Genomic DNA, 13,392 nt, shown 5'->3' with positions numbered 1-13,392 from the left:
TGTCATTAAAATCATGTAACGGGTTTTTTTTTACCACACCATAAAAATGTCCATTGTCAAATACATTTTCTTATTTAGACATATGATATATGATATATATGATATGATCTATGTTATCAAACGACGCAAAGAAAATAAATTATCAGATAATATGATTGGTAAGTCATTTCGAGATATCCAAAACGAATGTTGTTGTTTTTTAACAGGAGGCGCATTTTGAGTGGAAAACACTGTACATGTTTCCGTATAATTGTCACATATATTTGCAGTAATAGTACATGGGCTGAAACTAACTGAAAAGGCCTCCCCCCCCCCCCCCCCCGCCCCTCCTCCTGTTTTCAATGTGTTGTGTATATTTACCAAACAATATCGGTTGTTATGGTTCAGTTTTTATATAGCTTTATGTTTCATGGTACTTTTGTGGGGAAAGCAATCTTATCATCATTTCTTGCTAAATTTTAGCAGCAAGCGTTCACCGTTAAATACAACCATGACGTGACAATGTATTTTTTCAGATATGACTCATAATAATTTATTTCACAGTTGATTCCGCTTGGTTGATTCCACCGTTCGGAGTGAACGACGATGTGTTATTTTTCTTATTTGTTCATCGTCACTACAATGCATTTTGAATTTTTTTGATAACAATAGACATTGCGGTACTATTTATAAAGATCCGTACGCAGGTTTTTTTTTTCTGTGTGTATTTTCGAGCAAAACACCCCCCTTTGTCATTTTTTTTTTAAATAAAAAAAATAAAAACAAGAAAGAAAGAAAATTATGCCAATGGCTGACCTAAAAAGGTGAACTTACCCCCCCCCCCCCCCCCCCCAACTGAACAAAATGTTAAATTTTCAAATGTCGAGACCAAACAAAAAAGTGTCCTCTTCCCCCCCCCCCCTTCTTGAACAAATCCTGCGTACACTACTGTGGCCGTCACATGCCAGATACATTCATCAGTACCAGGCTTTATAGTATGAAAGAAAGCTGAATTTGAACCCTAGGCTATACCCCGCCCTCTCTCGCTCTCATTCTATAGTATAACCAGGGGGCGTTTCATTAAACAAGTAGTCGGTGGTTTTCACCCCTAATATCATTTTCACTGACAATGTTTTGTCACCGATTATTTTCCAGGCCTCTAATTTGTCAAATTTAGTCAGCGCTGTCGGCGGACAAATGTTGATGAAACGCCCCCCCCCCCCCCAAAAAAAATAAAAAAATCGCAGTTATTATTGTTCTTATTGAATGCTATTTGACTTTTTTTTTACAATAGACAACATGGTGTGATTATTTCATGGAAAATGACATGAAAATATTAGCAGATAAAGTCATCATTATTACCAGGTTGAATAATTTGAAAGGAAACTGAATTCGGACCCCGAGCCATTAAGCCACCCTCCCCCCCTCTCTCTCTCTCTCTCTGAGTACGGTCAAAGAAATATAAGTACCCTCTTGCCATCCCCTCCTTGATGCTACGCCAGTAATTTACAATGTTATCTAGCTTATTCTAGTTAGTAAGTCTAACAGTTGTAAAAAAAGAATAACAAGACAAAAAAATTGCCCCTTTAAAAAAGGATGATAAGGTATACACTATTTTTAGCTACCTCCTGTACACTTTTTTATGTATTAAAATTCGATTTCTTATCATCAGTTTGTATATTGTAAGACGTTGTTAAGTATTCTTATTTTTAAAGTGTTGATTCTAATAGTAATTTCATTATTTTGTTAACTTTATTTCATTTCTGAATTTATTTGCACCGACAAACTTTCACTGAAAGGAGTTTGACCCAATATCTCATCGTGCCTTTTAGGGAAAAGCAATATTCACATTGTGGATAAATTTGAGCAACAATCATTGGCCATTGCTGCTCTTTAATACAACCATGACGTGGCAATTCACTCATTCAGCTTGAACTCATAATAATTCGTATCACAATAGATTCCGGTCCATTTGTTCGGGGGATTTAGCCGAGAGCTAATAAGCATATTCTCACGATACCAACGATGTATTATTATTATTCTTATTTCGTCATCGTCTCATAAATACTTTTTGAATATTTTGTATGACAATAAACGAAATTGTGGTACCTGTTTGTATCGCCACATGGCAGATATCTTTTATCAGTACCAGGTTGAATAGTTTGAAAGGAAACTGAATTTGAGCCCCGGATTATCACCCTATTCCCCCTATCTCTCTCTCTCTCTCTCTCTCTCTCTCTCTCTCTCTCTCTCAATATATATAATCGGAGAAATGCACACCCCCTTTGTTGTTTGGTAATGGAGTCCGCCCCCTACCCCACCTAATTTTGGGCTACGCCACTTATTTACACGTTTTTTCTAACTTATCCCATACAGTAATCTTACAGATTCAAGATCTTACAATAAATATAAAACTGAAAACAAGGATGATGAAGTTAAGGCCTCTTTTCCAACGTTTTCACAGGTTTGTAAGTGACTGGTCTTTTGAAGTGCATGATTTACCATCGTGAGTATGAAAACGTAATATTTGCAAGATAGAATGTTTGCATCAATCGTGTACACAATGATGATGAAATAGTTTACATTATATTCCACATACAAGAATCTTGCGCTACGATTAGTCAAAAATAAATCACGTGATGAAAGATAGTTCGCCCATCATCACATGGGAAAAGAAAACGTACTTTCACAGAATATAGTGTGGAAGACCAGGTTCTGTGGAAGACCAGGTTTTTATTTTTGTATACTGAACAGACTACCCTGAATAAAGAAGTGAAATAAATAAATAAAATAAATAAATAAACGTAAAGTTTTCATCGACATAATGACTCTTTTTTTTTTGAGAACAGGGGAAAATAATATTTGCATGATATGAAGTCTGATGACTTTATTCTGAGTGAACAAAATGGTCGCCGATATTTCCATATGGTCGACAAATCTACACAAAAATCATCCGGACGCCGACTTGAATAGCCATGGCGGACGGACGTTCGAAATTACTAGGAGTAGTAGGTGCCCCGTTGCAACTCTTCTGAAATACAAGTCTAAACTAAATCTCAAACTGCCATATCTTTGGCAAATATGTACCATCTTGGAATTTTCAGTTGACATGATTCTGTTCATGAGTCGGAGGTAATAAACCTGTCTAATATACATTTTAAAGTTGGATATACCACACATGTGTATGGCGCAATGAAACTGAAACTGAAACTTTTTTAACGACACCATAAATATGACCATTATCAAACACATCATAAGTCACATAAATCATGATATCCAAAACGAATGTTGTTGTGCTCTAACAGGAGGCGCATTTTCGGTGGAAAACACTGTCCATGTTTCCGTATATGGCATAAACATAAATTAACAGTCCATGGGCTAAACACTGAAAAGCCCCCCCCCCCCCCCTAAAAAAAGAAGAGAGAACTTAAATGATTTTGTTTTTAGTAAGTTACGACCAATATTTACATCTTTCCCGAGTTGTGCATGGTTATTTAGAACCAGAAGATTACCATGGGTCGGCTGTGGAAATAGTTCACAGTTATAAGTACTTGGGAACAATGGTATATGATTCATTCGACTGGTCATCGGATGTTACCTTGCTTAGAAAAAAAGTGCAATTAGAGAATGTACTTCTTGAGAATGATAAGAAAGATGCATATAGACAAAACAATTCTGATTCCTTTTCACAAATCATTGATAAAGAGAATAACTACATAAAACATTATGCTATTTTGGGAATGCAACTCAAAAGATAAGAAGAAGTTAGACAGTACGAGGAGAGTGGCACAACGGATAATTCGCAGTAGCCTACCGGCGGTATCCACACTTACTGGCGGATCCAGCCAAAAATCCTGGCAAAAAAGGGGATTTTTTTTTTTTTGATTTTTGATTTTTGATTTTTTTTGTGCTAAAGAAAGCAAAAAGCAAAAACAAATTGTTCCTCCCCCCCCCCCCCCCCCCCCCGCCACTGAACGAAATATCTGACGACATAATTTTCTAATTTCCGGGGCCAAAAACATTTTTAAAAAAATTGATCAACTGACCGTGATAAAATGAATTAGAACCCCAAAGCTTCCGGGGCCTCTGCACCCTGGATTTCACCTAGGGCCAAAAGTCAGGCACCTGGATGCTCATCTGACGGTAATTTAATGCCTCAAACCCCTGAGCTCCCCCTGGACCTCACACCAATTAGTGTTCTGCCAGTGTCACAAAAAAGGTATCAAAATATGTTCATCTGACCGTAATTAAATGCCTAAAACCCCTTAGTTTTCGGGGCTCCGCCCCTTCGACCTCACGCCAATTAGTGTTCTGCCAGTGTCACAAATAAGGTATCAAAATATGTTTATCTGACCGTAATTAAATGCCAGAACCCCATAGTTTCCGGGGCTCCGTCCCCTCGACCACCGAGGGGCCCTAAGGCGGGCCCCTGCATGCTTATCTGACCGTTATAAAATGCCTAAAACCCCTGAGCTACTGGGGGCTCAGCCCCTAGACCCCACGCCAATTAGTGACCTGTCCACAAGTCCCGTCCAGTGGTCCACACAGGCTTTGGCACGGCAATTCACGGCTTCCAGGTCATCTTGGGTGCATGGCTCTGGCAGGAGTGGGCAGACTAGCAGGTGTTCCATCGTCTATTCCTGGCCGCATTGACATGATGTTTGTTCATCTCCTAGACCCCATCTCTGCATTAGGACTCTGCATCGTCCGTAGCCAGTTCTTAGGCGGTTGAGGCTTAGCCAGGTAGGCCAAGTCTCACTGGAGCCGGATGCAAGGGATTTCTTCGGGCTGAGGGAGAGTTTATGTGGAGTGATCTGGAGGTGGTTAGACCACAAATTCATCCTTTGGTTGTGAGGGCTGGTATTAAGGGGATCTACAATGTGCAGAAAGCTGCGTCTGGATTGAGCCGCTTGCCCACTGGCTGTTGCTCGGAGAATGGGTGGAGTGTTGTTGTTGTTGTTGGTAAATGTTTTGTGGCGTTCATTCATATTGAATATATACGCCATAAATATCTTCAATTTTATAAGAAAATCAGTTATAGTCTTCATTAGAAAAATGAGAATAAAGATTTGTAATGAAATAGGTGGAGTGGAGTGGATTTTTCTCTTGTTTGTCCTTCTCTTTCTGGGACAAAACCAGCCTTCTGACGAGTGGAAGGGCGATACCGCAGAGCAGGTAGATGTCTTCTACTTTAGTTGGCCTACGGCAACCAGTGATCGCTCTGCAAGATGAATTTAGAGCTTGATCTATCTTGGATGCATGGGCCGACCTACTCCATACTGGTGAAGCATACTCCGCAGCAGAGAAGCAAAGCACGAGGGCTGTCGTCCGGATTGTTCTGGCATCAGCCCCCCAGTTTGTGTTGGCAAGCTTCTTGAGGATGCTATTGCGGGCTCCAACTTTTGCCTTTGTGTTGGCAATGTGGTTCTTGTAGGTTAGGGAGCGATCCAGTGTGATGCCTAGGTAGACTGAGTTGGGTGTGTGCTTCAGCCTTTTCCCATACCAGCTGATCCTAAGTTGATGGTTGGCATCCCTGTTCTTGACTTGGAATGCACTTATCTGAGTTTTATCAGGGTTAGCTCTCAGGTGGTTGGTCGCGTAGTATGGGATGAGTCCGGCCAGGGCACTACTAAGGATCATCGGCGTAGAGGAAGCTCCTGGTGTTTGGGTGGATCGGTTGGTCGTTCGTGTACATGGTAACGGGCAATGGTGCGAGCACACTTCCTTGTGGTAGGCCATTTTTCTGCCTGCGCCATCTGCTGCGATTGCCATTGAGGACCACAAAAAATCGCCGATTGGACAGCAACGTCTGGATGAGTCCAGTCAGTCTCACATTCTTTGTCAGCTCAAAGATCTTCCCGGTGAGGATTCTGTGGTTCACAGTGTCGTAGGCAGCAGAGAGATCAACGAAAGCAGCTCCGGTGATTAGCTTACTCTCATACCCGTCCTCAATGAACTGAGTGAGGTTTAGGAGTTGGCCAGTGCATGATTTTCCTGGCCTAAACCTTGCGTGTTCCGGAATGAGGTGTTCATCCACGAATGGGGCGATGCGGTTGAGGATAAGCCGCTCGAACAGCTTATATGTATGTCACAGTAGGGAGATAGGTCTTTAGCTCTTTGGGCTGACTGCGTCTTTGCCAGGCTTCAACAGGGCAATAACTTTGGATTTTCTCCAGAGCTTTGGGATGTTGTTGGTGCCCAAACATTCGTTAAACAATTTGAGGAGCCAGTTGAGGGCGCCTGGTCTAAGTTGTTTGATCTGCTCGCAGAGGATGTCATCAAGTCCGGCAGCTTTATTGTTTTTCATTGCTTTGATGGCAGCAAGCAGGTCGTTTATGGTGAACGGTTTAGTGAAGCCTGGGGCATTTTGAGAGTTTAGAGCGTCTGGGACCTTAGGGAGCCTGGCTCTTCTGGGGGTGATGGTCAGGGTTTCCCCGGCCATTCACTAGGAGTTGGTGGGCAACTTGGTTGGCAGTGACTTGAGATCTTGGTTGGGTCTTTGTATAGTCGTTGCCCAGTATCTGGATCGTTTTTCATGCTTTCCTGCTGCTATGTGTCATATCGGTGGATTGTATGAATTCCTGCCACTTGCTCCTTCTAGATTCACCAATTTCCTTGGTCAAATGTTCTCCAGATTCCAGTGTCTCCTCACTAAAAGGGTCCATCTGGAAGTGTTCGATGTAGTCTTCATACATCATCTTAAAAAGGTCAGTCAAGCCTTGAATGTAGCTTGTGCGACAGCCTCGGGGGATGTTATGCCTTGAGGATTTCTTCATCAACTCTACAAAGGTGTCGTAGTTTTTGGGGGTGGCAGGTAGGTCTTGGATGTAGGAGTCAAAGTCCTTAGCAAACTTTTCCCAGTTTGCCTTCCTCAGATTGAAGCGACGTCGTAAGGGTGCTGCTCGTGGAGTAATGACTGCATTAACCTTAAGCCCTATCGTCAGTAGCTCTGCCGGGCATGTCGAAAGGCTCAAGAGGTGGCTTGTACACTGAGCTTATGGTGATTCCCATAAGGTCAATAGAAAAGACTTCAATGTTATTGTCATCTGATAGGGAGGATTTGTCCACAGCAAGACCATTACGGGCAAAATTGCGCTTCCGTACTGGTCATGTGGTCTCTCTGCGATGAGGGTCATTCCGGGGATACGAGGGCGAACCCGTGTAGGCCCGCGATGAGTCTCCTGGAGGCAGAGAATGTCACAGCTGGTTGTTATGCATAGGTCAGCCAAGAGTTCTTGTTTGGCACCTGAAAGACCATTATTGTTGGATGAGATGATACTCAGGGCCGGTCCTGACAAGGACCCATGAGTTCGACCCTGAGCCCCAGCAACAAATTGGTCACCATTGTCATTGGTAGCCATGGTGTTGGCTGTGGTAGTTACTAAAAGAACTTGGGTAGTGTGGTTGAAGGATTGAATATGTTGATGACAAAAGACATTGCGGTACTTTTTATAAGGAACCGTCACATGGCAGTCACATGACAGATAAATTCATCAGTACCAGGCTTTATTATATGAAAGCTGAATTAGTACTCCCGTCCCTACCACCACCCTCCCTCTGTTCTCTCCCTCTCTTTCCCTTGCACAAAAAAAATCGAATTCCAAAACCCTTTAGGGGAAAGTAAGCATGGGATGATAATCAATAATGTGTTTTTTTACAATTCTAAATGTTAGCGAAATTATTAATGTGGTAATAATTAATACTTCATATAGGAAAAAAAGGGGGAAAAACATCAACAATAAAACAACAACAAAAAACAATGATTATTTTGTTAACGTTAGGAAGGGGTATGCATATTTTTATGTTAAAAAACTATTTGTCAGTAATTATGTTGATTTATTCCAAATATTTGTATTAAGTTTATGTTGGTTTCGTCATTGGAAATTAATAGTTTGCATTTCTCATCGACGTTTAGGTTTTGAAAGTCCGGTGCTATTTGTTAAGTTTAGAGTATATTTAGAAATTGTTTCGTTGAAGTGTGTTCATTTTGTTAGAAACTATATTTCATTTTCTATGTCAGTTTTACAAATGGGGCATATTCTATATATTAGTGATATTTTCTTTGTCCCCAACCTTCCTCAATCATGAAGTTACTATTGCTTATTCTTTTTGTGTGTATTTAGCTTCATGTGATTTATCAATACCGAGTAATAAATAGTTTTCCAATTCGTAATTTGTTTTTAAGATTTCATGTTCAAAAATTTTAAGAGTATTAAGTATTATTTTCATTTTGTGGATTGTCTTATATATATATATCTTGTAATTTGTTCAGTATAGCTTTCTTCAACATATTGATAGTAAATGTACAATGGTACTGCCAGATATGAGAGAATCCTAATAAGTTTTAACAAGATTTAATGTGGATGCCATATTTGATGTAAGTTTATTTTGCTTTCAAGGTAAGGTTGCTTTACTAAGCTTTTTCGGAGGGCTTTATCACGTGATGCCAGCAGCAAACAATATCTGCTATTGCTGTTCGTGCGAGGGGGGGGGGGGGGGGGGGTCGTCGGTTTCCGCTAGGATGGCGGTAAGCCGCTAATCATTGTTGATATATTGGTATCAATGATAGCTTCTTAAATTGTCAATCGTAGGGATTCGGGTAGGAATGTTTTGTAGCATCTGTCTTATTCTTACGTATCTTTTATCAATAAGCCCCATATTTCGGAATTGTTATGAAGGATTGGTTGTATACAGGTATCGAAAAGTGTTAAGTATGGTATGAAGGATATTCGATCTTTAGGGAAAATGTTTCGTAGGCTAAATACGGCTTTTGCGGGCTTTGTTGATTAGGTTTTTATCGCGTGTGTAAACGTGCATGATGGTGTGAAGATAAATGCAGGTGGAAGTTAACCCTTTCATTATTTTGTTTGGCCTGCAAATGGGACATAGTACCTTTAACAAAAATACTCTCAGAGTTTGATGTATATTGGCTCATTGAGTCACCTATTCAAAAAGGTAATCATTCTGCTAGACGCATAGAATGGTATGATTTATTGTTATGGCCTTGAAGTACAGATTTCTTGTGATTTAACACACCCAACAACGTTGGGTTCGTCCTATTTAATTCAGTGATTCTACATTGTGAGGTCTTTCAGTTGCTGCAAGTATCGCAACGCTCCATGACAGATGTCGAAGTATTTTGAGAGAGCACTAACTGCTCATCATTTTACAGGTGTTGTCATTGATTACCAATTGTATATTGTAAAGCCCATTGGGAGGGAATGATAGATTACTATTAATAAGCAGTTAAACGCATGTTTAATTATAAACACAGGCTATTCATTTTGTCATATGCACACGATTTACTCGAGAAATCATACAATTGTTTTTGTTATCGGGTCAGACCCTGTGGCAATTTGTTGTTTCAAATGAATATTTTTTCCTTTACTTTTTGCACATTACCTTCATTATTGTTCGGTTTTGCTTTCACAGGGTTTCGTTTTCTTTATAAATCGTAACACATCTAAGGAATAATCATGGTAGACAAGGATGCTCTGTTCGATGAACTGTCAAAAGAATTTCCATATGGAAATTATATAACCTTTTGCAATAAGATGGGCGTGAGCTACACTGTTGCTACGAACATGCAGAAGGCTAAAGAGGATACCACCGTGGCTCTGAGAGAACTACTATCTCAATGGGATCGAAGGATGAAGGGCGTCACCAGGAAACAACTCGAAGATGCCCTGAACGGAGCAGATGTCGGTGTACTCTGTTTAATTGTGAAAAAACATTATGAAAAGGGTAATATTCAGATATTCCTAATATGATCTATTTGTTTATAATTACATAGAATAATAAAATAACCTATTCATTTTACCGGTGTAAATTTTGCGATGATGCAAACTTGAACTAATCACACCATTGTGATTTCAACATAAATATAAAGTTAGATATCTTCTAAACATGCAGCAGTGTTTGGTACAACTTTCAGCTTTAAATTACGTCTGCAGTATACACAACCAAATTGCACTTGCTTTATATTGTTAGCAGGTTGAGCAGAAGTATAAAACAAGCGTGATTCGGAACAAAACCCATACTCAAAATTAAAAAACTCAATCCTCTTAGAATTCTAATTCTGACTTTGGTTGCAGTTCATGAAGAGCTATCAAAGAAACTGACTTGGAATAATGTCAAAATATTTATTACCCTTTTATCTATCGCAAACCGAGTATGTGTATATTTTTCTTGTTTGTTTCATGAATTAGAAAGGCATTTAAAATGCATATTTAAATAGATCAAAACAATGAAAAATAATAAAATGATAAAGTAATACGTAGTCTACTTGGTCTCTTTTCACAGCTTCCTGTAGCGTGATAGCCGCCACGCCAATGGTAGCCGGAGATGGCGCTGTTCAAGATACTACAAATCAGGTTATCAACCAATCAGACCGATCGGACTCAGTACAGACGAATGAAGGAGGTAACATACAAAGTCAACAGTCTCTATCTAATCAGTTTTTATTACACTTGGTTTTCTCGCTTCTGATTCTGTCTTCCTCTTCCTTTATTTAATTTGTATACTTCTGTCAATTCTTGATCTTTTCTTTCTTACCCCCAAACAAATTCACGTGAAAATCAAGTTAATATCAAGGGAATGACTTGAAGTGATTAATGTTCTTAAAACGCTTGAAATTTACGTGAGTGTTTTAATTCGTTGATTTCACTATGTCACTTACAAACACGGGCATCAAATCACGCAATTGTCACTGTATATAACCATTAGAATAACGTGATTTTCCCTGCTTTGGAGACCATGGTTTGTAAACCTAATACTCCCATTTTTGTTTGGCTATGAAATAACATCATCATAAACAAACTGACCACACGTTGTGAATTTCAACATGAATATAAAGTTAGATATGTTCTACACATGCATCAGTGTTTGGTACAACTTTCAGCTCTAAATTATGTCCGCAGTATACCCAACCAAATTGACCTTGTTTTATATATTGTTCGCAGGTTGAGCAACAGTAAAATAGGTTGATTCGGAACAAAATTCATACTCAAAATTAAAGACTCAATCCTCTTTAAATTCTAAATTTGATTTTGATTGCAATCAATGAAGAGCTGTCGAAGAATCTGGCCTGGCAACACTGTACAATATATTACACACTTTTACCTATCGAAAACCTGAGTATGTGTATACTTTTCATATTTGTTTTATGTATTATAAGGCATATTGCGATTACATAAAGGTATGTAAAATGCATTTGTAAATAGATTATAGCAATGATGAATTATAACATGATGAAGTAATACGTGGTCTACTTGGTGTTTTTTTGTTGTACAGCTTCCCGGAGAGCGGTAGCCACAACGGGAATGGTAGCAGGAGATGGCGCTGTTCACGATACTACAAATCAGTCTATCAACCAATCAGACAGATCGGACTCAGAACCTACGAATCAAGGAGGTAACATACAAAGTCAACAGCCTCTTTCTTATCAGTTTTTATCTCACTTATTTTTTTTCTGCTTCTGTTTTGCTCTTCCTTTATTTAATTGTATTTTTTGTCCGATTTCGTTTGAACTTTCGCCAGACTGATTTCTGTTTTTGTTCTGCTTCATGTCAGAGCAATGTTGGAGTTTTCCTTTTAGCGTATTTCTAGCCCGTTACTTCACGGGGAAGAGGAAAACGGTAGGAACAATGAAACTTGATGCATTCGAACAAGAAATAATTACTAACGGGACCATATTAAGTCGAAAAGGGAAGGGGCTGATATTGCGGGAGTGCAATAAGACATTTTGTATTATGCTTGTATCGTTTCAGATATCTACAGTGAGAAGATCTCGGAATCCTTGACTGTTCAGCAATGTCGCGAAAAGTTAGAGAAAAAGTACCTGAATCAACTGTGCAAAATTCAAATGAAGCCATGGGATCGCAATGACTATGCTGAGTTCGAAGATATGCACACGGTTGTCACAATGGTGAAGAAGGACGCTCGTGGAAAAGACACAAAAAAGAAGGAAATACTCCAGAATTCTGTAGCTGAAATATTTTCAACGAAAGTAAACGGCAAACTGCCAGCTCGAATCCTCATTTCGGCCCCGGCTGGACGAGGGAAGACCACGGCTGTTGCCAAGATGGCTTATGACTGGGTTAATAGAGAAAGGGGGTCAGCATTAGAACACCTGCCACTGTTGTTTGTTGTGAAATTCCGAAACACAAGTCAGCTTTCATCGATCGGAGAAGCCATCAAATCCCAGCTTTTGAGTGATGTTGATGATCTCACAAAAGAGGGTCTGGAGAGTTTCATCAGAAAGAATCAGGGCATCTGCCACATAATACTAGACGGACTAGATGAATATGCGGGTATTTCTTCTTCACAGCGAAGCTCAGAGAGCAATATTATCAAGGTCATCTGTTTGGAGGAATTTCCAGATTGTCGAGTCCTTGTAACAACACGCCCTCATCTAGAGAACTTCTTCGATCAAGATGATCTTCCAAGGGTATACACAAAGATGTGGATCGAAGGATTCTCGCGAGAGAGCTCATGCGAGTACATCAACAAGTTCTTTGCTTCGACTTCGAATCCTTCTAAGGGACAAAGTCTGAAGAATTACCTTGATGAGCAACCACTTATTGATGAACTTGTCAAGACACCCCTATTTTGTCTCATGATCTGTCACGTATGGAGTGAGGGCCTACTGGACAGTGGTACTACAACTCAAACAGAATTGCTGGACAAGGTGAATGTTTTTCTAATGCACTATGCAAACGAACGATCGAAGTCAAGTGTTAAAATCACACAAGAAAAGTTAAAGGAAGTAATTTATCAATTAGGCGAAGTTGCCCTTACTGGTCTTCTCGACGATGCCAAACAACTAGTCTTCACGCCTCATGACTTCCGTAAAGTTCCCGCAACCCTTGATATGGCATGTGAGCTTGGGATAGTATCCAAGACGACTGGTAACATCATGCGACTTCCTCAGTCCAACGAGACCACTTCCACTACCATTGAGTTTTATCACAAACTCGCCCAAGAACACTCCGCCGGGAAATTCCTCGCTGATCAAACAAACCGCTTTCTGTTACATTTAAAGATTTCCAAATTGGACAGAGTACTGCGCAAGATAAAATCAAACATATGTGACTACGAGAATCTTATCCGATTCGCTGCTGGCACTGACAACATCCTCTGTATACGAATAATGAAGGCGCTCCTTAAAAACAGCTTTTTGGATGAGAGCGAGCGTTATCGCATTCTCCTTGACTGTTCATCAGAGACCAAGGGTACTCAACAAAATGTATCTTCGATGGTTCAAAGATGTGTCAATGCAGAGAGGATTGTTCTGAAGTCACCGACTGTCTACACCGTCGTTGGGATGCAAAATCTTCCAAAGCAACTTAAACGTCAGGTTTGCACATTTTAATTTCACAAAATATGTTTACAATAAGCATTTCATTAAGATTG

At 39.8% G+C, this 13,392-nt stretch overlaps 1 protein-coding gene across 1 annotated transcript; it reads left to right on the top strand.

The window, feature by feature from the left end:
- Window positions 1–9,533: 9,533 nt before the first annotated feature.
- On the top strand, window positions 9,534–13,351 carry LOC105441906. The gene is made up of 4 exons (XM_030993937.1): window positions 9,534–9,684; window positions 10,282–10,401; window positions 11,272–11,391; window positions 11,748–13,351. Exons 1-4 carry the CDS (start codon window positions 9,534–9,536, stop codon window positions 13,349–13,351), a joined length of 1,995 nt encoding a protein of 664 aa, XP_030849797.1.
- The last annotated feature ends 41 nt before the right edge of the window (window positions 13,352–13,392 follow it).

The sequence above is a fragment of the Strongylocentrotus purpuratus genome, unplaced genomic scaffold, assembly GCF_000002235.5.
Source record: "Strongylocentrotus purpuratus isolate Spur 01 unplaced genomic scaffold, Spur_5.0 spur5_scaffold_20, whole genome shotgun sequence".
Taxonomy (NCBI): Eukaryota; Metazoa; Echinodermata; class Echinoidea; order Camarodonta; family Strongylocentrotidae; genus Strongylocentrotus; species Strongylocentrotus purpuratus.
This window is presented reverse-complemented; position numbering and strand designations above follow the sequence as displayed.